The sequence below is a fragment of the Oreochromis niloticus genome, linkage group LG3 (assembly GCF_001858045.2).
Source record: "Oreochromis niloticus isolate F11D_XX linkage group LG3, O_niloticus_UMD_NMBU, whole genome shotgun sequence".
Classification (NCBI taxonomy): domain Eukaryota; kingdom Metazoa; phylum Chordata; class Actinopteri; order Cichliformes; family Cichlidae; genus Oreochromis; species Oreochromis niloticus.
This window is the reverse complement of record NC_031967.2, coordinates 41,575,170-41,600,595: the sequence shown is the minus strand read 5'-3', so window position 1 is coordinate 41,600,595 and position 25,426 is coordinate 41,575,170. Positions and strand designations below refer to the sequence as shown.

The window sequence follows — 25,426 nt, the reverse complement described above, 5'->3', positions numbered from 1 at the left end:
TTCTCTGCACAGACATCACCATGCCCACATGTTTACATTTACAAAGCTTTCAGCTTTCTAAGAATTGCTCTTAGTCACCAACTTATAAAAAAACTTAAGCGTTCTAAGAATTACCCTTCAAAGGAAGAAAAGATGGGTTATTCACAACAAACTGTAAAGTGTAAAATGACTGAAGAGCTTCTTAAAGAATTTAAAAATAAAGAGAAGGAAAAGTGTAGTACAAAAAGACATCAGAAATGCCTATTTTGGCATGACAGCCTGAAAAGTCATACCCAATGTTGCTATTTACTCTATATTTAATCCTATTAAATAATCAGATTTCCCAACTGTGCCTTATTCTCCACATTCTCTGTGCCTGGAAACTCCCCTGCCTCCCCTCCAGAGATCTGCGCCCATTAACAGACACTTAACTTTTCAAAGATCAAAATGACGCTCTTTAATCATTTTAGAACAGTTTGTCATTTCAATCAAATACATGGAAAACGAATAGCTGCACGGAGTCTTCTTTGAAATCTAAAAAACAATGTATGAAAGTGGTTAAATAAAGTTTGGGAGCAGTGGCGGTCCTAGCCTGTTTGGCGCCCTGGGCGAACACTCCCCTTTAATGTTGCACGCCAGTATGAACACCCATCCCCCAACCCGAGGATCACCACAACATAACCTAATAGACCTACACCTTAGTTCACAGATTCACTTTGTCTAGGGTTTATTTCTGAGATTTCACACAACCCAGGATTCAAATCATGAATACACAATGGGTTTGGATTTACAACATTATGAATGAAATGTGCTCTATTTGGAAGAAGCAGGTCCCTCCCCTTTCGACGGGTTGTGTGTGAGACTTTAAATCATCAAACTGTAAATTTTAAATGTTAAATTGATCCCTTTACCCCGAGTCCTAAAATGTATATTTATTTTCTTACTCTTCTTATATATATTGTTTGTTTACTTGCACTGCTGTAACTGGAGCCTCGTCGTCTCGTCTCTCTATATACTGGACTGTATGTAGCGGAGATGACAATAAAGTTTACTTTGACTTCAGCAGCGAGCAGGCGCACCGAGGGCTCTCGCGCTCACTTTTAGTGTATAGAATTTCGAAAAAACATCGGTGCAAATTATAAGTCTGTATCATAATGTCTGGTGTTTTTGTGTTTGTTGGTTTGTTTTTATTTTGCGAGTTGGTTATTAGACGCTGCTCCAGCCAGCCAGAGAATCCCCCGCCGCCCCGCCCTCTCCTCCCTGTGCTGCAAGCAGCAGGCGCACCTCGCAAAAGGAGGGCGCCCTTACTCCCAGCAAATGGGCGATAGAAAACCGATTGGTGCCTATGCCATTCCCAATATGCGCTGGCTGATGTCGGGGCAGCATGAGTACGAGCTTTTTTTTTTTTTGCCGATGCCCGTGATGCCGCCCCCCCCCCCACCACGATGCCGCGCCGGGCAACCGCCCGTGTCGCCCGTATGTAAAACCGCTACTGTTTGGGAGGAATAAAACCCGCTGCTGCACGCCTACTGTTTATTCTTCCTGAGCTTCCGTGTTTCCTCCCTCACTCTGCTGCGTCACTGCTGTCGGTAAGTTGTGATGTGCTCTTAGTTTAATAGTAGTTTATTTGCTGGATAATCCATTGATGTTGTAGCTTTTAGTGCATACTATCTACCGCTAATGTAATTGTGCCACCTTGCAGTTTCATGTCGGGTTTTTTTGTGCGCGTAGGACGATTTTTTTCAGCCTCGTACACACCCGGCTTGGAGCGACTCTCCATCCACTTTATCCCATCAATGACCTGCAGCCGGAGGCGATACATACTATGAGATTAGGGCAGACCGTTAAAATCCACAAGGTAATTGTAGCATTGACTTTATAGGGGACACAAATATAAGTCTCTCCGATCACGGAAGTCTGGCTTCAATCCAAATGAGTATGACTGAGTCATTCTTAATTAACTCTTGCTTTCAGCAGGAGGAGGAAAATCATGAGAAAAGTAACGTTTTGGTAATGGCTTTCTTAATGCCTCTGTTAGCTCTAAAACATGCTGGTTGCAGCGCTGTTTTACGTTCCTTATTGAAATATACTGGCTGAGTAAGTGTAAATAAATATGTGCATTGACAGCCTGGATTTGTTCTCGCTCCTCCCATTCTACTGAGCGTGCATCGGTGGTGACTTGTGTGCAGCCAAGTATACCAGAATACATGGCGGAGGAGAGCGGCTAAAACTGTGAGTAAAGTTTGAAATATGACCGTTTTTGTGACTAATTTTCTAATAAATTTAAAATAATTTAAAATAATAAATTTCTAATAAACCTGGGGAATCTAATAAACCTTAATTGTATACTTTCAAACCAATTCATAATATGACTTGTTACTGGCAAAGGAAAGAGGAGCGACAGATTCATTTCAGTAATATATTTGACACAGGGGTTAAAAAAAAATAAATATGGAAGCTTGTTTCTGCCTTTTTTTTAATACACACACAAACATGCATATATATCCTGCACACACTATCACATATCCATATCCTGCAGGCCACCATTAGGCATTGGGCAGCTAAATACAGTCAAAAGGATATACTAAATCTAGTCCACAAACCCCGGGAACTATGAAAGCTTGTTTCTACCACATAAAATAGAAAATAAAATGTAGCCATCCATAATTCAAAATAATGGGTTATCTCACATTTTGGATTTGATGACTCAAAAGTTGGACATATTCAAACTTCTGAGAAAAAAAAATTGTGAAATTTTGAGTTAAGTCATGAAATTTAGCTCATAATTTAGCTCAATTCAGACTTGTGGATGGAAATAAAGAATTTGGGTTTCTTGCTTTTGTTTTGGGTTTTTTTGTTTTGCGAAATTGGTAGAGGTTTTGAATAGTGCAGAAGAAAACGGTAAGACTCTTACAAGGATCAAAAATATTCTGCTGATCTTAGTGTAAGTGAAGTCAGATATCAGCTATTGATCTCTCTGAAGTTAGAACACACCCTCTGGTCAGTAAACGGATTACCAACCTGGTTTACCAGTGGATGGAAACAGTCTCCAACTTCCATGTGATGTTACAGTTACATCTACCAGGACATTCCCAAAATAACCAGCGCCTTACAGAACTTGGAGTATACCTTGTCCAACCCAGGGGCCTGGCCAAGTAGCTTTAGAGAACCCTGTCATGGTAATGGTAATTTGTCCCCTGTATCTCTAAACTTTGCTTCCTCTAAGGAAGAGATGCCAGTTTGTACTGGGTTAGATTTGGTGGATGTTGGTTCATATATGGTGTCTGTGAACGCAGCATGAACATTCACCCCTCCCTTAGCTGTTAATCAGAGGTTGGTTATAAGGAACAGCTGTGGTCCACTCTTGAGCTCTGGCAACTTGCACTTGTTCTTGTTCAAGGTGGCAAATATCACAGGCTGTTAAGTATTGCAGACCAGATTCATTTCCCCTGGATGAATCTGTATAACTGTTAAAGGGTGGTAAATAGGATCCTCATGGATTATCTACAATTTGGTGTATAGTAAGGTGGACCCTGGATGACTGTTTTCCCTCTTTTGTTACAGACCTACACACTTCTGCTGTCTTGTTGTGGCCTTTTTGTTGCTTTGCAGTCATTTTTGGACTGGCATTGACAAGCGGGATTGAGGAGATCCTCACTGTATTCCTTCTATGGTCTGTCTATATCCTCAGTTGAGGTCAGCAGCACACCAGCTGCACTATGTACTGTGTGGGTAGAATGCTGCTTCCCCTTCCTGAGTATACTGACCATAATCAAAGCCAAAGTCACTCTGAGGCTCACCAAAAGACTTTGTTTCATGACCTTGCCAAATTCCTTCCACACCTAGGTTTTTGCTTCAGCTACTGCCAAGGCCACTCTCCACTTGTCCTGCAAGTCTCTCTTAGCTTCCTCTGGAGTCCCACAAGCTAACTAGGTTTGATAGGACTCATTCAACTTGATGACTCCCTTCAGCACTTCTCCATTACTTGGTTAGGAGAAAACTGCCACAACAGACATTTACCACCTGCGCTGAGATTCGTTTATCTTTTACCCAGAGATCTATAAGGCTGCCTCAACAATGGAAGTATGGGATATGGCAAACTCATTGTCTTCAGTCTCTCTTAGAATGCTGTTGAAGTTCTGCCAAAGATGAGGGTTGATCTCCCACTGGGTCTCTGCCAGATGTTGCCAGCATAATAAGGAATGTCAGCTTTATCCAACACCCTCCTTCCACCAAATCATACTTGCCACAGGTGGTGATCAGCTGATAGTTCAATTCTTCTCTTCATCTGAGTTCTCATGATGTGATTACAAAATCTTCTAGGCTGACTTTGTGTGACTTGCACTAAATGACGCTCTTAAGCTAGAACAAAGTGTTTTGGGTTTTTTTGGACAAACTGCAGTTGGCATAGAAGTCCAAGGACAGAACACCACTTAATTCCACACTGGGCATTCTGGTTCTTCTAGCTATTGCCCCCAGGTTTCACCATCATTGCCCATGGGAGTGTTGTGGTCCCCAAGCAGAACACTGAAGTCCTCAGATGGGACACTATGGCGTGAATAAGGCACGGCGGGACCACAGGTTGTTATTGAGAGCCACCTTTATTCATTCCACGGCTGCAGCTCTCTGCTGGCAGCCGCACATACGTCACACCACAATCGTTTACCAACCCCTGAGTCCCCGTGTTTTAACAGGCGGGCGTGATTGCGGATGCCATGCAGATGCGTCCACACGGCACCGCCGTCCATGCCACACCACAGACACTTTCCAGCACCCCACCCATTGACTCCCAGAGGGTGATGAACTCTGAACTGTCTTTCTGCACAGATAGGCTGTATCCCAATTCAGGGTCTGCAGCCTTAACGGTCCTCAAGGGCCGGGTACTCACAGACCACTAAGGCCGGAAGTGCGAGGCTTGTAGGCTTGTGAAATGGGACGGTCTAGCCTCCGTTGCGCTGCCCAGGTTGCCTAGCAACCATGATACTAACAGCTGGAAACGTTTCAGACAGCTTTGTTTGACAGAAATGAAGGAGAACATATTTTGTACATTTGTTTCTACATGAGCTTTGTGTGATTTGATAAGTATCTGAGGCTGAGACCACAAGACTGTAAAACATGATAGTTGGGCTTCATATCTGTACTGAACAGTCATTTAAGATTAGTTAGTAAATAACAATTAGCTAATGTATTTCATGAGACTAAAGTCATCTCACTGTGGTAATGTAAATATAATATGGCCAATATTAAAGATATTATATTAATCATTATTAGTTATTACAGCAGTGAACTTCAGTAAAGATTGAAGTTGCAGTTATTTATATTTCCTATCACCTTAAATCTTCACTCAAAGACAAGTATCTCTGACAGTGTATATACAGATGTATTATATATAAGAGACAAGTGTTGTTCCTTCCGTATGTTGGCATTACTAAATTTGGCTCAATGCTTTCATATATGTATAAAAAGAAAATGTATGAGCTGTGATAACTGTTTCTGATAGAATGAAGATCAGACTGATATATTAAATATTCCTTTATTGGGTGAGAAAATCAGACCATGTCATAACTGCTTTAAGTCATACAGAATAGATATCAGAGCCTTAAACAGGCTGACTTCTGCTAAATGGGTCAAACTGGGCAGAAAGTATACAAACACATAACATCCTTATAGAATATGATGTAACACTATAGATCAACTTACCTCAGAATATATAAAGCATATAAACAATTACAGCAATATGATGCAACAAACACAGCAGTGCTACTAATCCAAAATACTCAAAGCTTCATAGAACTGAAACAAACATTTATTTTTAGCTCCATTCTGCTGCTGATACATACTTTAGGTTTCTGAATATTAAACTTGTTGCTGCCTTTCATAGTGTGTAACTTGAAGGCCCTGAGTACTTTCTCCCACACTGAAAACACTGGAATGATAACATTATTTGAACATTACCTAATACGACTGATTCAGGACAGACAATTAGTTATGTTAAACTTTCCTAGCAGTCCTTCACAAACAGGAAACAGTCTGTCTATTCTCTCCATCTGTCAGCTGCTGCTGGCTCTTCCTCCTCCTCTTCCTCACACACTGCTGAGTTTGTCCTGGTGGATCATCAGGGGTGCAAAGCCTCACAGATGATGTGCAGCAGTGGGTCCCTCAGTCTGTCCTCACTCTGGACACTTGCAGTTGTCACACATGGAAATCAAATGTGTGATAAGCTGCAGGATTCAAACACAAGTGTAACTTATAAATACATGTTCATACTTTTATTCCACAATCAGAGAGAAAGAAACAGAGAGAGAGTGCAGGACAGACAGACAGGTGACAGTCTCAGGTGTATACACTGCTACAAAACAGCACAAGAGAAGGAGGATTTAGTGTTTGTGTTATTACGAGTGCTAAACAAGAAGAGTTCCAGATGGTCCAGTGGACACATGTGTGACTCCTGTGATTAAAGCATCTTTCTTTCAGCTAATTCAAACAAACGTTAAAGTCCATTTGGCTCGACACCACCGAACAGAGGCAGATATATAACCAGGGCTACACATAAGTGGTCCGCAGGTGCGCATTCGCTGTTAAAATAAAAGACACGCACCAGATAAGAAGTTGCAACGTGCGCTTGCGTACGTAAGATTTTCTGGAGGAGGACGTAGATTTGTTCAGAACTCTTAAAGATGTCGAAGAAGCAAGCTCCGTAAGCAATTACTTTGGCGTCCCTCCACCGCAAAAGAAGCACGTATTCTCGGAATTTATCAGAATTTCCAGGAATACGCGCTTCTTTTGCACATTAACAGTGCAGTGAATCCTGCTTGTGCCGTCATATTCAGGACTGCAAACCGGGCAGCATCACTGACTTTCAGCTTGTTGTGTTTGTGGATATATGACTGACTTTAATTATCCATAAAATCATCACATTCTCTGTAAGATTAATGTCAGCTATTGAACGGCGTATATTTTAAAGTGAAGGCTTTAAAACCACGTTAACGCACAAAGTACTAACCTCGCTAACGGCACATAACTTTGCCGACATGTGGCCGACAGTAATATTTTAACGTTCTTCATTATTAAACATTTGCACATAAATAAGTGACATGAGATTCAGTACTTACTTTTAAGAGTTTACTCTTCGGCCGCTCCGCTTCTGCCGTCCGCCGTATTTTTCGGCAAAATTATCCACACCCACCGCCGCGCTATGCATTCTGGGATATGTTGGGCCACAAAGTCTACACTGCCACATCCTTAAAATTCAGCGAAATGAAGAACGCATTTGAGGGCCGCATTTCGAGCAGCCTTTGAATTGGGACAGCCTTCGTCGCGTTGCTGTGATGTAATCGGCCTTAAAATGCGGCTGCAGACCCTGAATTGGGATACAGCCATACACAAACAAGTCAGGATCTATTTCCTGACACAGAAGCAGGGAAGCAACCCCCGCATCTATTTGCAGGCTTCAAACTTACTTGATACCAAGAATGGACCCACCAGGGCATTCACCTCTACATGCTACCTGATCCACGTTGCACCACACTCCTACAGTATCTCCTGGGTCCACAGCAGGGCTGGCCAATTGTTTTAGTCTCAAGTCTTAAAGCATGTCTTCAGGTTCTTGCTGATGATCCCTTCTCATGGCTCCAGTGTATGCCCCCTTCAACCAGATTTGGGGAAAAGTAGTTGTGTCAATTTAAATAAATTAATGACCAATTTTCTAAAGGGTTTTCAGACGAGCAACATAAAAAAGGAGACAAATACCAGAGTGTTAGTAAGAAGAGGTTTTATCTTAAAATGGCATAGCAGGTTGGCTAAAATGGCTGAGCCACCAGGGCAAAGACTAGCGAGCCTTCTGAAAAGCCTGTCCCAGGTATGCTTTTATCAACACCTGACTAGGTGTGGCCAATTAGCACCAGCTGAACACACTGAGGAGATTAGGGGCTGCAGAGGGGCATTACACCACCTCCCTCAAAAGAGTTCTTCTAGGACCCCTAAAAAAACATTAAAACCTAATCTGAAGCTCTCTAGTCCTTGATCCCCAAACCTGAAAGAAAAGTAAAAGCTAGAAGAAGCACAGTGTTCGCATTACTATAGTTTGCATCTTTAAGCATGGATGCCCCTGCATGAGGATTTGAAGTTGCCACACTGAACACACAAAAACTAATATGACCCAACACAAAGGAGCACAACAGTCAAACCCAAAATGATTACTTGACTTGCTACAACAGAAAACCAAAAGTATCAGCTGTTAAATATCAACACTTCACTGCGTTCTTTTGATTCCTCATAGGCATCCGATGGAAGACAACACACACACTGCTCAGTAGAGCAGTCCTGCATAACACGTTGCCACGGATCTCAAAATGGTGACGGGCACTTGACAGTTTTATTACCGGGCACCCCATTCTAGTCTAAACAACAACATTTCAGTAAGTTTCCACTAGAAGATGGTTCCCTGTTATCTACTGTTCTGCAGGCAAACGTGGGCAAGAGTCTACAACTGAAGGACATGTGTCCACTTAATACTACACTATATGATTCCTTCTTTTGATCTGTCCCCATGGCAGATCAACACTACTGCAAATCATCAAGCATAATATCAGCGGATTGACCCTCCCCGGTTCCCAAAAGTGGCATCATGTTGTCTGCCCCGGCATCAGATCCCCCAACAGCCTGATTGATCACTCTGACCAATAATGCTCTGATACAAGGAACACAACAACAGCCACATGTTACCAAAATAGCTGTAAAAGTAGATAAAGAAACCAAAATAGACATAATAAAACCCTTCCATTGCCCAAAGACAGAGGTCATCCACTCCCCCAACAGATTGACTCCTGAATGCTCGTGTTAGACGAGCAGTGATGGGAATGACGGCGGTGCAAGTAATGGCGTTACTTTTTTCAGTAACAAGTAATCTAACTAATTACTATTTCTATCGTTACAACGCCGTTACCGTTACTAACAAGAAAATGCGTTGCAGTCGTGTTACTATTTTTCAGCAAACAGACGGCTGAAGCTGTGTTCAGCTTACCGCATCCTCTATCAGTTGCACGGAAATAGCTGTAAGTAATCTGGACGCTACAGCTTTAAGCAGCTGCGCGCTCCCGCGGACAGTAATCACGATCACTTTTTGTCACAACACCTGGAGCTCAGGGGGCAAAACAATCGCATGAGTGCTGCTGTTTGACTGAGGAACACTAAAGTAGATGTGGTAAGCCAGTCACATGACCACTTCAAGATGACAAAGCAACAAGGTGATTTATACCAGTTTTAAATTGTGTTGATAGGCCACGTAAAACCAGAGTCGTGATAAACAAGATATACGCGGCGTTTTTTTCCTCAATAGTTTCATCACGTTTACAGTCTAAGGACAGTGCTAGCAAGCACTCTCTGCTTATGACCAGAAAAAACAAACAAAAAACGAAACCATAAACAGTCCGTTCGTGTTGGTGGAAAAATGTTCCATGTCGACCAATCAAAAAATGATATGGCAACATGACATTTGGTTGTTAAGGAAGAGGGGGAAGTTTTAGGAGTGACGGGGGGAGAGAGAGAGCGAGAGAGAGAGAGAGAGAGCAGAAAACACAAGCAGAAAAAGAGAGAGAGGGAGAGCAGAAAAAGAGAGAGCGAGTTTTGAGTTGTGAGATATTTGTGACGTGTAGTGTGTTTGCAGTGTGTAGTTAATGTGTTGTCTTGTGTAGTTAGTGTGTAGTGTTGTGGATAGTTTTGTGTTGTGTGTCAGAACAATGAGGCGACTGCTAAATGAAAACAGGACGAGGAGTCAATAAGAAATCTGCTGAAAGGCAAATGGCACCTGCTGCTGTCAGACCTGCAGGTATCAGGCTGTGTTCTCCTTTATAGTTGACAGAAATTATTTTTGGGGAGTGGCACAAACAATTTGTGTGGCATCTTATTGAATGCAGAACAGCTGATTGTTATGTAAATAGTTTGAAATAGTTATTAAAAAGGGGTAAAAGGTAAATGGCTGCAAATAACTTTGTTTGCAAAACTTGTGCATATGATTTTAAAATTGACAATTTACATTTGCATTTAAAGTTATGAAATATGATTCATTAAACATGTTTGTGGTTGTTACAGAAAAAAATATAACTTTTTCTACCCGGATTTTATCTTTTTTGTCTGATTGTAGATCAGTTGTGGTAATACAGGATGTCAAAATGAAAACATAACTGTAAATTCAGACACGTGAGGTTGTGCTGAAAAGGATGATACCAAACAAGGCAAAGTAAATAGTTTTTGAAGGTGAAATGTGGAGGAAACATCAAAAGTGGTTAAAAATGGCCAATTACACCCTGGACCCCAGAGGGTTAAACACTTTTTTTTTTTTTTTAAAGTAACGCAATAGTTACTTTTCAAGTAATTAATTACTTTTAGAATCTTGTAACTCAGTTACTTTTTTTGAAGAAGTAACTAGTAACTATAATTAATTACTTTTTCAAAGTAACTTGCCCAACACTCTAGACAAGGTCTTCAGGCCTTCTAACGCTCTGGTCACGGATCCATCAGGGGCTGTATTATTAGGAATAAAAGTACAGCACATATCACCAAACATCGCGCAAGTGCCCCCCCTTTTCTGCCAACAACATGTCTATTGCCATTCGATTCTGCATAGTCATAAGAGAAGTGGGTCCTAATTGCTCCGCAAATCCTCCTACAGCATCATGGGTTAAATTTGCTAATCTAAGGATATTATAATGGACATAGTTAATACAGTCCACATTCTTATTTGGTGTAATTGGGATAAGCCCTGCAATCAAAGGCAAATTCTCAAACCCAGCCGCAATTGGGTCAGCCAACTTATAATCATCTGGCACTCCTCTGGGCACACCAATACAGTCTATATACGTTGGTGAACCCGTAGAAAGGTCAAACAAGCTTGTTGAAAGCTTCCTCAAAACATGACGTCTACGTCTCGCCGTTAGTTGGGCAGTGCCGGGTTTACCCAGTCAGACTAGGGCTGGATATCGTCACTGATTTCTAGAATCGATTTGATTCCATTTCACAAGGTCCAGAATCGATTCGATTCGAATTTGGGAAATTTTGTCAGAAATATTATAATTCTGATCACTTATCAGTACATATCTATATTTTTATATCTATAAAAAGAAAGCTGAGACTTGTGAGACTTTATCAAAGGTGTAAGCATCATAGCAGATTTGTGTCAAAGTAACTGAGGATAAAACACAGAAAAAGATGAAGGCGGTTTTCCTGGTCTGGTTTTTTATAGCAGATGACCTTAAAAATATTGTGCAGTAGATCAAAAACGAAGTGAAGCAGAGCAAAGTTACAGAGGTTTGATTAGAGACACAGCTAACCATTTTGCAATTTTGTATGTAATTTTAAAAAGTTTAAATTTGTTCAGTATTGAACAGCAGAAATTAGGCTTTCTTGTCGGAAGTAAGTAAAAAAAAAAACAGCGGCCAACACCGTAGACTTGAGGGTAATAAGTAAGCGAATAATGCAAAAAACAAGGATTTTTAAATGGGAAACTATTCCTGAGAGAGAGAGAAAGAGAGCTCTACATGACAGTGTGATTTTTATCGTGGTGGAAGCAAAGCGGCAAAAGTAAGAGGAAATTTGTGACGATGTTTATGTGAAGCGTAGTTTGGATCGTCTTTAGCTGCTGGTTCAGTCAATATTGTTTGGAGAGAGATAAAACCTGCAGCTTCAGAATCTAGCGCAAAAAGGAAGTAAACACAAAGCACCCACCGGCGCTTCAAAATCGGTGAGCTGTAGGCTTTCAGCCCCGACGGCGGGTCCGTGTCCGTTTACGTGCTGTCGGGTGAGAAAGGCGACATCTCACTGACTCAGATGCGTTGGGTCCGCGTTTTGTGTTTACGTCTTTGTGCAGAATCCGTGTACCTGCTCTCATTTACTATTTTAGCTGTTTGGTGGTTGTAGAAATTCTATGAGGTTTAACCTGAGATTCTGGCGTTTCGGGCAAAATAAATTTATATTTAAAAATCGATTCAGGATTTAAATGAATCAATATCACGTTATCCAAGCCAGAATCGATTTTAATTGATAATCAAAACCCAAACCTAAGTCAGACCCTCTTTTCACCCACTAGAATTAATGGAGCCCCCAATCGTACTAAGGCGCACAAGCCAGACGTTCCCCTTGGGATTCTCAGAAACAAACAATATTCTCCGCAATAATAATACAAACCAGATTGTGCCCATGAACCAATATATGTGTCTTTATCTCGTGAGGCGTTCCCCATGGCTGGAAAAACTTCTACACACCAGTCAGCTGGAATTTCACCAGCGTCATGCTTGTGGCTGGAAGGTTCAGAAACAGTAAGTAAAGTTAAAACAGGTATAATTTGCTTTTCTCGGTATGAATGGTCCCACTACAGTTTTATTATCAATTGGGGGAAACAGACTGGCCAACATGGTGCAGTTGCCCTCCGAAACTGCCTCCCTAGTTAATCTAAGCATACACTTAAACCCCCAGCGGTCCTCTGGATACAGGGGTGCTGGTTCAGTAAACAAATGTGGTCTGGCTGCCGCACAGGCCACACAATCAGACACATTTTGCTCTCGGGAGTTTTGAATTAACCAGTCTAACCACAAATTACTATCCCTATAGCCAGTAGCCATAGAGATCAGCTGTCTGGGTTATAACTTTGCCCCCCACAATTTATGACTGCACAGAGATCGAATGTGAACGAAGTCGTGGACCCTGTAACGTAGTCCAACTCTATGCCACCGTAATAATTTAAACAGGTGCCGAATTTACCTGATGTGCTGCGTTTGATTCGTCTCACCGTGGCCTGGAATGCTGGAGTCACTGGCGTGGTCGGAAGTCTGTCTCCGGGCAACTCACGTGCAAGAAAAATCACAGTTAGAGTAACGACAATAACAACCCTTAAAACTCCCATTACTCGCCAATTTCCCCACAACCCCATTCTGATCACTTCTCCGATCCCTTACTTTATACTTAGACTAGAACCTCTGTCTAATGAGTTTTCAATCTTTATTTATCTTAGAAGTGACCTTTATCTTCCGGGTCGGGTGATTCTCTGCTCCTCTTATTTCTTCAACGTCAGGGGTAGACTACCCGTCAGTTCGTTGCATAGATCAGTGGATTATTCTGCCCTGGCCAAGGATTTATGTTTGGGGGTCTCAGCCGAGTCCCCCTTTTTGCAGAGCCTTTCGGACCTCCTAGGCTCTTCCGCCAAAGCGCACTGACTCCAGTGATACCAGGTTTCACCTTTCCCTCTCAGCTGGAATGCATGTGAGGTCCTGGTCACCACTTTGAACGGACCTGTCCACCTCGGCTCGTTCCACTTCCGCTTGTAGACCTTCAGCCACACCCACTTCGCCTTCGGCACCATCTGCTCCTGTCCTTGATCTGCAGTCACCTGTGATGTAAAACTTGAGACAAGAGCCTTGAGTGCTTTAAATTGCCTAACAGATTCTAACCCAGGTGCCTCCTCCCTCAAAGCTGGGACTCCCGCAGTGGGCCCAGGAAATTGTCTCCCCATGAACAACTCATAAGGAGTGAACCCAGTAGACTGATTTACAGACCATCTTATGCTCATCAAGGCTATTGGGAGCGTGTCAACCCAATCCATTTTTGTCTCTCCATAGATTTTTGCCAATTTGCTCTTCAAATTTTGGTTCATTCTTTCCATCCTACCCTGAGATTGTGGATGATAAACAGTCCCAAATCTATGTTGGCGCCCCAACAGACATTCCAACTCCTGCAGGTGTCTATTTTTAAAATGAGTCCCATTATCTGTTCAGATTCTTTCGGGGAAACCATGCCAAGGAATCTAATGGTTCACCAAACACTTAATCACCGTCTTACTATCTTCTCTCCTCGCCGGCCATGCTTCCGGCCACCCTGTCAGACACACCAGCAGATATCTGATCCCTTTTGCGGACATAGCCATGTCTGTGTAATCGATTACAATCTCCTGCCCGGGTCTTTGGAGCAGGGGAAACTTACCTATCTCCGGCTTCACTGTTACCTTGAAGTTGTACTGTCCACAGATCAGGCAAGTCCTCACATGCTCCCGCACCATGGTCTTCAGGTATGGGTGCCACCAATGACAGAGATCCCTCTCTATCTGGGTCACACCCACATGCCCTAGGCCATGAGCCTCTCTAATCTTCCTCTCTGCCAGACCTGCCATTAGGACTGGTCTCCCATTAGGTCCTCTCCATATTTCCTCCACATTTCTGGCCCCCTTTCTCTCCGTACTGATTTCTCTTCCAGTGGGGCCTTCTCCTGCTCTTTAATGATGTCCTCCTTCTCCTATCCAGGATTTTCCTCATACTCCATACCCATACTCATTATCTTTTTCACTCCCATGTATCCGGCCGCTTTCTTCGCCGCCTCATCGGCTACTCTGTTTCCTCTCGCCACCCATGTGTTTGAATCATCATGACCTTTGCATTTGATGATTGGCACCTCCAAATGTCCTTTTAGAGCTTCTTCCAGCTCTTTCATTTCTTTTTCATGCTTGATGAGCTGTTGTGCTGAAGTTCAAAATTCAGCCCGTTTTGACTGGCCCAGTTCCACATGTGCAGCTCCGAACACATATGCTGAGTCCGTGTAGATGTTCAATCTTTTTTCTTTCCCTAATTTCAGGGCCTTAATGACAGCTTTAAGCTCAGCACGCTGAACAGACTGGTGGGCCCACAATACTCCCTGTCTTTCAGTCACCAGTCTTCCATTTTCTCCCCTCACTACTGCATAGCCTAAAACAGCAGCCATCTGTGAAGAGGTCCTCCGCCCCCTCCAATGACTCTGCTTTAAGGTCTGGTCTAGTCTTTTCTTCCTTCCAGACCACCTGGGTGCAGAGATGTGGTTCTCCGGATCCCATTTGGTCTGGCATATTGATTCCTTCATGTGTGAATATCAAATTTGGGGCTTCCAAGGCTCTGAGTCTCTGCTCCCTCAGCGGGGTCATAGTAAAGGGCTGTGAATTCACATATGCCACCAAGTTTAATTAGCAAGTCTCTGCCCATTAAATTTACCAGGACTTGTGCTGAAATCACATACGGATACGTCACTACTTGGTTACCAAGTTCAGTCTTAAAAGGTGTCGTGACAGGCAGTGTCATTGGAACCCCAGAGAAGCCGACCACACTGACTTCATCCCCAGATAATCGCGTCTCTCCTGGAGCCTCACAGATGGTGGAATATGTGGCTCCAGTATCAACCAGGAACGGCAGAGTCAGTCCATTCACCGTCATTGGTAGCAATGGGTCTGCCTTTCCCCATCTCCATGGCCTCTCTGTGGGGTGTATCACTGCATCCACTGCTGCCGGTCCCAGCCCACCTCCCAGGTCGGGAATTGTGGATGTGGTCCGGGTGTCATGTGTGGGTTAGGTGCTTGATATTGGGGTCCCCCTCTGCCCCATTGTAGCTGACCAGTGTATTGTTGAGGCTGCTGCTGATAACAGTCTCTGGCCCAGTGCCCTGGCTGACCACAGATCCAATAAACACCACGCCACCCACGTCCCGCTCCAGGTGCTCCCCTTCCGCAGGCAGGTGCCCCCTTCACACCCACCGAGCCACCACGGCCTCTTGCCCTACCCCTACCGGGCCCCATATTACCACCCCAGCTCGGCATGGGCGCGGCTTGCAGTCCGTCATAGTATCCTGGATATGGATTCGCCGGATAATTATTTGGGTGTGGGTCAAGGGGATTAGGGTCAGTTTGATGACCTTCAGTCACCATCACCTTAGCAGTTTTCTCCTCTTTCTTTTTATCTAACGCCTGTTGTCTTGCTTCTCCCACCTTAAGCTTCAATAATTGTTCCTCAAGTTCCTCTAGATCACCTTTCTTTTTGTCTTTCTCCAGTTTATACTTATGAAGATGGTACACCAAGTGTTTCTCCCAGCGATGTGAATCCGCCCCCCCTAAATCAGGGTCATCCAAAATTTTCTCTCTCACTAGCTCTGGAACTCCTTCCAGCACTGCTTTCCTGAACCACTCTTGATGGAGACCCCTTGTAGTGGAGTTGTGGCCAGTGTGCTGCAGCCACTTCTCCTTGCCCTGCTCTACATAGCCTCTAGAGTTCTGATCTGTTTTCCACTCTAACTTAGTAATCGCTGAAGCATTTGGGTTGGGTACTTCAGTCTAACAGCATTCCCCACCCTCTCCTGCACACAGCAGTAAGGTGTGGTGTCAGGAAGATCCACCACCCTTGCTATCACCTGCACCTCTTCTAACGCTGTTATAGTAATGCATCTTCCAGCTATGGCCCTGAAGTCTCCCAGAGCCAGTTGGGTGCCTGGAGTCAATTGTCTCTGTCACCCTGCCCCTCCCTCAGTAATTGGAGACAGCATCTGTACCAAACCGGTTACATCTCCCACACTATAGGGTTTGTACCTTCTATCTCCGCTGCTCGAAGCCAATATGGGGTACTGTCCAGGGTCCTCGCTCTCGGTGTCCCAGTGGACCTTTCCCCCTTTGGATTGGCTGCGCAGGTGCATACGACAACCCCCTTTCTCTAGTGCTCACTCTTCCTCCTCACGTCACTCTCTCTGTCCCCGCCTATAAAATGCTTCATACTCTTCAGGTTCTTCAGTCTCGCTGAAGTTCAGTCGCCGTTTCGTAGGATTCTCATCCTCCTTCACTGCAGCCGTCACCCAACTGCCCCACAAATCGTCATCCCACTCTTCATCATTTGTTTTCATTTTTTGCTCCATCGATGGAGTAAACCCCTTCTGATATTTTTCCCGACTCCCTCGCTCCAGCTCTCCCTCTAATTTCTTTACCAGTTTCTTAGGGGCCAGGGTCACAGCAGGGGTACCCCCTTTTCCTCTTGAATTCTGCATCTGACTCTTAAATGCGTCCAGGTTCTCTTCTTCCTCTTGTGCTGGACTGCACCCTCTGTCCTTCTGTGTCTGAGCTGGAGTGGGTAGTTCTCGAAACTGAATCAGCTCTTCTCCCTCTTCACTTGCCTCTTCCAGCGAGGCCCCCTTAGGGGCCCCTCCTGTGGCCATTCCCAATGTGGTGGTGTTCGGGCCCGAGTTAGAAGTGGTTGGTGAGATTTTGTTCGGGTGCCTAGGTCGCTTAGTCGGCTCATAATCACAGTTGATGGTCCCAGGGTCCCAGCCTCACCACTGTGCCATCCTCTTTCTCCATACTTCCGTCCATTACCACGAAAGTAGGGTAATTTCCCGAACAGAGCATACTCAGCAGGGGGTGCAGTGAGCCGGGGCGGTGGAGAATGGAGACCCTGCTTACCTTTTTCCTCCACCGGCTCCCTGATCCAGTGCTCAACCCTCTGGCAACTAATTCCCCATCTCATTAGGTTAGCTCTTCTCTCCTCTTCCTCCTTAAGTTGTTTCTTAATTCCCCTTTTCTTCAATGTTTTTCCTCCTTCCATCTCAATTTCTTTTCCTTTTCTTCAGAAGCTTGTGCTTTTTCTAGCACCACTTTGGCCAGTGTGTAGCGCATGTCATCCGTCACCCCCTGCTCATCACATATTTCCAATATTTTCCTATCCTTGCCTATATTATTTCCAGTGATGGTGCTCTTCAGAGCATTTCCCATGGTTTTCCATTTGCTTCCATCTTTTGTCTTAGCCCTAGGCTCTTCTCTAATCATTTCTTTTAAATCTGCCATTTTCACTTTTCAATTGTAATACTTACCACCATCCACCGGATGTCACCCTTGTTCTTTCTCTGTCTTCCTCGGCGGTCCTCCTCAGTTACGTCCTCGTGCTCAACTCCAGCCCTCTGAGTTGGGCTGCCTGCTCCTTCTCCTTCTGTCAGTCTTCTTCACTCCACTCTGGGAGACACTTCCTTCTCCCTCGCACTCACCACACTATACAAAAACCCAAACACACAGTTTTAGACACAAATTTCAACTTTAAGCCTAATTTACTAACCCCAAAATTAACCCAGACAGTCTAGAGGCACTACAGCTGGCGAACAAACTGAGCTTGAAATCTAACCGGCGAAAGAACTTAGCCCTACTGTCAGGCAGACTGTCAACTGTAACAAATTTTAACTTTTTCATACACACACACACGGTCAAAGACACTGTAGCAGGGTCACCAATCTCGACTCAGAATCGAACCGGCTAAAGAACTTGGGCCCACTCTCATACAGGCTGTCAACCGTGGCGAGTTTAACTACTCTATTTCAATCAAGACGCGACCTCTCGCGCTTTTCACATTCACGCACACAGCCTACAGGCGCTGCACAGGCTCGCGCCCTCCGCACGGACTCTAGCCGGCGAAAAAAAACTTGGGCCCACTCTCGTGCAGGCTTTCAACTGCGACAAGGATCCCAAACGTCAATTTAGCTGTTCAGGGGTCCTCAACTTCCCAGGTTGCCACCCTAGTCCCATCCCACGGGCCTCGCCCTCACATCTGCGAGCAAGTGGAGCAACCACACCCTAGGATAATTACTCTTACTCTCTTCATTTCAGTTGTTATCTGCAACCACCAATCCGTTTACTCGGCTTATTCACTTATTATACCCACAATTTAGTTCCTTTAACACACTGGGATGGATCACACACTGCCTCTTTGTCTACTGCAGCAAATTGACACTGAGTATTCAATCAACTTAGCGAACAGACAATTTAGATAAGCTCCAATATGTACACTTTTGATTAAAGGTGGTGCTTACCTTTTTGAGATGACCCAGGTCGCTGTTCGCTTCGCTGGTTGAACCCCAGACTGCCCAATCCATCTTCCTTAGCCTCCTATTGGAATCCCGGACGAGCGCCCAAATTGTTAAATATCAACACTTCACCGAGTTCTTTTGATTCTTACACTAGCATTTTTGACCAGGATATATCCTTCAACGCACATATTAAACAAATATGTAAGACTGCTTTCTTCCATTTGCGCAACATCTCTTAAATTAGAAATATCCTGTCTCAGAGTGATGCTGAAAAACTAGTTCATGCATTCATTACTTCCAGGCTGGACTACTGTAATTCTTTATTATCAGGATGTCCCAAAAACTCACTGAAAAGTCTTCAGCTAATCCAAAATGCTGCAGCAAGAGTACTGACAGGGACTAGAAAGAGAGAGCATATTTCTCCTGTTTTGGCTTCCTTTCATTGGCTTCCTGTTAAATCCAGAATTGAATTCAAAATCCTGCTCCTCACATACAAGGTCTTAAATAATCAGGCCCCATCTTATCTTAATGACCTCGTAGTACCATATCACCCTATTAGAGCACTTCGCTCTCGCTCTGCAGGCCTACTTGCTGTTCCTAGAGTATTTAAAAGTAGAGTGGGAGGGAGAGCCTTCAGTTTTCAGGCCCCTCTTCTGTGGAACCAGCTTCCAGTTTGGATTCGGGAGACAGACACTATCTCTACTTTCAAGATTAGGCTTAAAACTTTCCTTTTTGCTAAAGCATATAGTTAGGGCTGGACCAGGTGACCCTGAATCCTCCCTTAGTTATGCTGCAATAGACGTAGGCTGCCGGGGATTCCCATGATGCATTGAGTTTTTCCTTTCCAGTCACCTTTCTCACTCACTATGTGTTAATAGACCTCTCTGCATCGAATCATATCTGTTATTAATCTCTGTCTCTCTTCCACAGCATGTCTTTATCCTGTTTCCTTCTCTCACCCCAACCGGTCGCAGCAGATGGCCCCGCCCCTCCCTGAGCCTGGTTCTGCCGGAGGTTTCTTCCTGTTAAAAGGGAGTTTTTCCTTCCCACTGTCGCTAAAGTGCTTGCTCATAGGGGGTCTTATGATTGTTGGGTTTTTCTCTGTATGTATTATTGTGCGACCTCCTGTACAATATAAAGCGCCTTGAGGCGACTTCTGTTGTGATTTGGCGCTATATAAATAAAATGGAAGAAAATGGAAGAAAGCAGTCTTACATATTTGTTTAATATGTGCATTGAAGGACATGTCCTGGTCAAAAATGACTCCAAGGTTCCTCACAGCATTACTGGAGGCCAAGGTAATGCCATCCAGAGTAAGAATCTGGTTAGATACCATATTTCTAAGATTTTTCAGGGCCGAGTACAATAACCTCAGTTTTATCTGAATTAAGAAGCAGAAAGTTAGCGGCCATCCAGGTCTTTATGTCTTTAAGACATTCCTGCAGTTTAACTAATTGGTGTGTGTTACCTGGCTTCATGGATAGATAGAGCTGCGTGTCATCTGCATAGCAGTGAAAATTGTTTCCACTAGAAGATGGTTCCCTGTTATCTACTGTTCTGCAGGCAAACGTGGGCAAGAGTCTACAACTGAAGGACATGTATTTGAATGCCTTTATTATTCAGGGCTGTGTCCACTTAATACTACACTATATGATTATATGGCATTTTGATTAATATGAGATTAATAAGGCACAGATTAATATAAGGCACATTAATATAAGGCACAGTATTAAAGCACTTCAGGTAATATCATTCTAACACAGAAAATAATAACCACAACCAAGTGATCTGTTGGGGCAATCGTGGCTCAGGAGTTGGCAGTTCGTCTTGTAATCGGAAGGTTGCCGGTTTGAGCCCCGGCTCGGACAGTCTCGGTCGTTGTGTCCTTGGGCAAGACACTTCACCCGTTGCCTACTGGTGGTGGTCAGAGGGCCCGGTGGCGCCAGTGTCCGGGGGCCTCTCCTCTGTCAGTGCGCCCCAGGGCGGCTGGCTACAATGTAGCTTGCCATCACCAGTGTGTGAATGTGTGTGTGAATGGGTGGATGACTGAACGTGTAAAGCACTTTGGGGTCCTTAGGGACTAAATGAAGCGCTATACAAATACAGGCCATTTACCATTTACCATTATCTCCACCACACAAGTGGTTACATACCACAACAAGTTGCTTTAATTTCCAAAGTTCAGTAAAGCAAGCATGCTAGTGACCAACCACAAATGGAGAGCTATGCCCATACAATGATCACAACAAGGGTGGCTCACCACCCCACATTGTTATTGCCATCACCTGGCCAACAACACTCACAAGTGTTCCAACTAAAGTAGCCAAATTCTCCACAACACTAAAGGTCAAGGCACAAAACACTCACCACCTCATTTGGCATCCATCAACACTGATCTATTAGATGAAAACACAACATAGTGATAGAATGACCCATGTTTCTTTGATCACTGTCCTTTAGATCTGCAGTTTGAAGATGACTGAAACCAACGTGGTGATACACAAAACTTCACAAGCTTCATTCACCACTGAAACACTTCAAGTATGAACTCAAACTAGGTTACCATCTACAAAATAAACGCTCACACACCTACTGTCACTGAGAGGAGAAATGGCACAGAAAGGAGTTCAAGTGGATCGAGAAACCATCACTTGTTCAATCTGTTTGGATCTACTGAAGGATCCGGTGGCTATTCCCTGTGGACACAGCTACTGTATGAACTGTATTAAATCTCACTTTGATGAAGAAGACAGGAAGAAAATCCACAGCTGCCCTCAGTGCAGGAAGATTTTCATACCGAGGCCTGTCCTGGTTAAAAACATTGTGTTAGCAGATTTAGTGGAGCAGCTGAAGAAGACTGGACTCCAAGCTACTCCAGCTGATCACTGCTATGCTGGACCTGAAGATGTGGCCTGTGATGTCTGCACTGGGAGGAAACTGAAAGCCATCAAGTCCTGTTTGGTCTGTTTAGCCTCTTACTGTGAGAAACATTTCCAACCTCACTATGATGCAGCTCCATTAAAGAAACACAAGCTGGTGGCCCCCTCCAAGAAGCTCCAGGAGAACATCTGCTCTCGTCATGATGAGGTGATGAAGATTTTCTGTCGTACTGATCAGCAGAGTATCTGTTATCTCTGCACAATGGATGAACATAAAGGCCATGAAACAGTCCCAGCTGCAGCAGAAAGGACTGAGAAGCAGAAGGAGCTCAAGGTGAGACGACTAAACATCCAGCAGAGAATCCAGGAGCGAGAGAAAGATGTGAAGCTGCTTCAACAAGAGGTGGAGGCCATCAATGGCTCTGCTGATAAAGCAGTGGAGGACAGTGAGAAGATGTTCACTGAGCTGATCCGTCTCATCCAGAAAAGAAGCTCTGATGTGAAGCAGCAGGTCAGATCCCAGCAGGAAACTGAAGTGAGTCGAGTCAAAGAGCTTCAGGAGAAGCTGGAGCAGGAGATCGCTGAGCTGAAGAGGAAAGACGGCGAGCTGGAGCAGCTCTCACACACAGAGGATCACAACCATTTTATACACAACTACCCCTCACTGTCAGCACTCAGTGAGTCTACACACTCATCCAGCATCAATATTCGTCCTCTGAGCTACTTTGAGGATGTGACAGCAGCTGTGTCAGAGACCAGAGATAAACTACAGGACATTCTGAGAGAGGAATGGACAAACATCTCACTGACAGTCACTCAAGTGGATGTTTTACTGTCACTACCAGAGCCAAAGACCAGAGCTGAATTCTTAAAATATTCATGTGACATCACACTGGATCCAAACACAGCACACAGATGTCTGTTATTGTCTGAAGGAAACAGAAAAGCAACAGTAATAAAACAACCATTACATCCTGAACATTCAGATAGATTCACCTTTTGGTTTCAGGTCCTGAGTAGAGAGAGTCTGACTGGACGTTGTTACTACGAGGTGGAGTGGAGCGGGAAAGCAATTTATGTAGCAGTTGCATACAAAAATATCAGTAGAGTAGGGCGCTCAGATGAAAGTGGTTTTGGATGGAATGACAAATCCTGGGCTTTAAGTTGTACAACAGAGCGTTATCAGTTTTTGTACAACAAAAAGAAAACTCCCCTCTCAGGTCCTCAGTCCTCCAGAGTAGGAGTGTACCTGGATCACAGTGCAGGTATTCTTTCTTTCTACAGCGTTTCTAAAACCATGACTCTCCTCCACAAAGTTCGGGCCACATTCACTCAGCCGCTCTATGCTGGACTTTTTCTTTTTGAGTGTGGTGTTACTGGCGAGTTTAGTAAACTTAAATAGAAGGTTTTTTGGTGTTAACCTTGTTAATCAGGTTAGGTCTACATGAAGACAGCATACTCTGTTGGGACCAAATATAATGTTGAAGCAGATGCTTTGAGTGCTTCTGAAATGATGTGACGGTATAGTATGCTACAGCTGCACTCTTTACAACACTGTCAGCATTTACTGCAAGCATGTGTGTCAATATATGCATTACAACTAAGTAGACAGTAATAAAGTGACTTCATAATAAGTTTTCAAGTCGTTTGCTAAATACAATACTGGAAAATGTATCACTTTGTCAATATCCCATGTATTGGAGAAATTGTCACATTCCTTTTATTACACAAATTTGGTTTTCACTTTATAAAGAAGAAATATGTAATTATATTTACCTTCATTATTTTGGCAGAACAAATGTTGATGTTCAAATTAATACACCAATGTTGTCATATGTACTAAATTTATGTTTGATATTATCAGTCGTTAATGTCTATTACAGTGTTTCCCAACCTTTTGGAACCACGGCACAGATTTCACATTACAAAGATCACACGGCACACCAACAAACAAAAATGTCACAAAAAGCATATTGATATTTTTTCCCGACACACCAGGAATTGGCTCAGTTTGTCAACAGTATACCCTTTTTACTTTCTTCTGACCACTACTCATCCTAGGGCCTTCATCTGGGTCGGAATTTTCTCCAGGACCCAGGTCAGACGGACGACTTTTTCGTTTCAAATGTTTATCTATTGCTATTACGTCTCACTCACAGCATGACTGTCCTTTCTTCTTTGTCTTCTTCTGTTTTACTGGCAGTTCAATCCATTTAATTAGAGTAGGTAGTTGTAGTAGGTAGTTCTCTAGTGGAAGAGAATGGAATTGTTCTGCCCGTTACACCGGTCACTTAGAGCAGCGGTCCCCAACTCTTGGGCCACAGACCCGGAACGGTCCGTGAGTCGTTTGGTACCGGGCCACGAGAGTTGAAGCTCCGATTTGAAATTCATGGTTTTCAAGATTTTTATCGTTAATTAGGTTTCCCTGGGTCTTTCCCCATGTTGTAGTTGTAGTGTGTCATATTTTGAAAGAAATATTTAAGCGTTACCATAGCGACCAGAGAGCATTAAAGGGCAGAGAGGACGACGTTACCCTCAATGTTGTTGGCGCATTTCAGGAGGATGCTGCTAATAAAGTTACACAATTACACAGTGAATTCGCATTTTTTATCATATTTACAAAATACCTCAGTTTTTGTCTTGGTCATATCTTTTTATTTTGTTGCATTTATCCGTGACATCTTAAAGGCCGGTCTGTGAAAATATTGTCTGACGTTAAACAGGACCGTGGTGCAAAAAAGGTTGGGGACCGCTGATTTAGAGTACTAATCAGGTGGAACCAGATAATCATCCCCGGCACACCTGATCATTGTTCGGCGCACATTGGTTGGGAAACACTTGTACAGTGCATATATTCTGAGTCAAGTGATTCTCTAATTGAAATTACTGAAAAAAATCGGGCTAGTGATTAAGCAGACATGTGACTTTTATTTTGTGTGTGCGGACAAATCAGTTCTTTCTAATAATAAAGTAAAACAAAAAACAAAAACAAACAGTACAGAACTAGACTAACATTTTGCCAAAGTTGCAGTGGTGCGCCTAACTTTTTTTCTTAGGTGCACCAGCACAAAAGTTGGGTGCACCCAAATTTTTCAACCTTATCGCTTAACACTTCAGCTTTACAAGTTCCCTTTTTAAAAGAAAAAAATGCTGTCCATACAGACTATATTGATTTGTAAATGATTAACTAACAGTCTTGTCAACACAAAGTTCTTTATTTGGACCACATTTCTACAAGATAAGCTACCGTATTTTTTGGACCGTAAGGCGCATTAAGCAAAACAAAACAGTCAGACTTTACTCAACAAACTTTACTCAACTCATTCTTCTTCCTTCCTCCATTTCCGTACCATTGACTCATTAATGTTGAATTCTCTCACAGGTGCTCTATTCCCATGTTCTACTGTGTGACAGAGTTTGAAATCCGCTTTGTAATCATGTCTTTTAACTGGTGTCATTTTGGAGTCGTTATACACACACAATACGGTAATATAATGCTGAAACAGAGTACGTATTACTCTGCGAGGCTCCTGTAATGCTCCAACAATCCATCAAGCGGTGCGGCTTTGTAGCTTACCAAAGTCATACTAAAACATTTTTTGACAGATCTTTGAGCGCGATGTACCACATTAAATCATTTTGTGGTCAGTAAGCACAACCAGAATTCATACATAAGGCACACTTTTGAGAAAATGAAAGGATTTTAAGTGGCCTTATAGTCCAAAAAACACGGTACTGAAAATGTTCTTGTGCTTCACTGAGCTGAAATTTAACCTTAAAAAATCTCAAGATATATGAAATTAAAAGAAAGTCTAAATTAAAAATGCCTCAAAGGCTTCGAAGTGAACATCTCAATATCTGAACATCTTACCTTGGGCATGGGCATCTGAAAGGTTCTGCCCTTGACTATCCCTGATTGGTTTAGACCACGATTTGGGCATAATGTTGCCTGT

The 25,426-nt window shown here is 43.4% G+C and overlaps 1 protein-coding gene across 5 annotated transcripts; it reads left to right on the top strand.

Annotated features, from left to right (window-relative positions):
* Nucleotides 1–1,403: 1,403 nt before the first annotated feature.
* Nucleotides 1,404–24,116, top strand: LOC100703381 (tripartite motif-containing protein 16). 5 transcript variants are annotated; one of them, XM_019363329.2, is made up of 5 exons: nt 1,404–1,568; nt 1,711–1,837; nt 2,107–2,211; nt 8,258–8,396; nt 21,055–24,116. In XM_019363329.2, the coding sequence occupies exon 5, from the start codon at nt 21,205–21,207 to the stop codon at nt 22,873–22,875; it is 1,671 nt and encodes a 556-aa protein (XP_019218874.1). In that variant the 5' UTR covers nt 1,404–1,568; nt 1,711–1,837; nt 2,107–2,211; nt 8,258–8,396; nt 21,055–21,204; the 3' UTR covers nt 22,876–24,116. The 5 variants fall into 5 exon arrangements, with proteins under 5 accessions (XP_019218874.1, XP_025761766.1, XP_019218873.1 ...); XM_025905981.1 differs by lacking the exon at nt 2,107–2,211; XM_019363328.2 differs by lacking the exon at nt 8,258–8,396.
* The last annotated feature ends 1,310 nt before the right edge of the window (nt 24,117–25,426 follow it).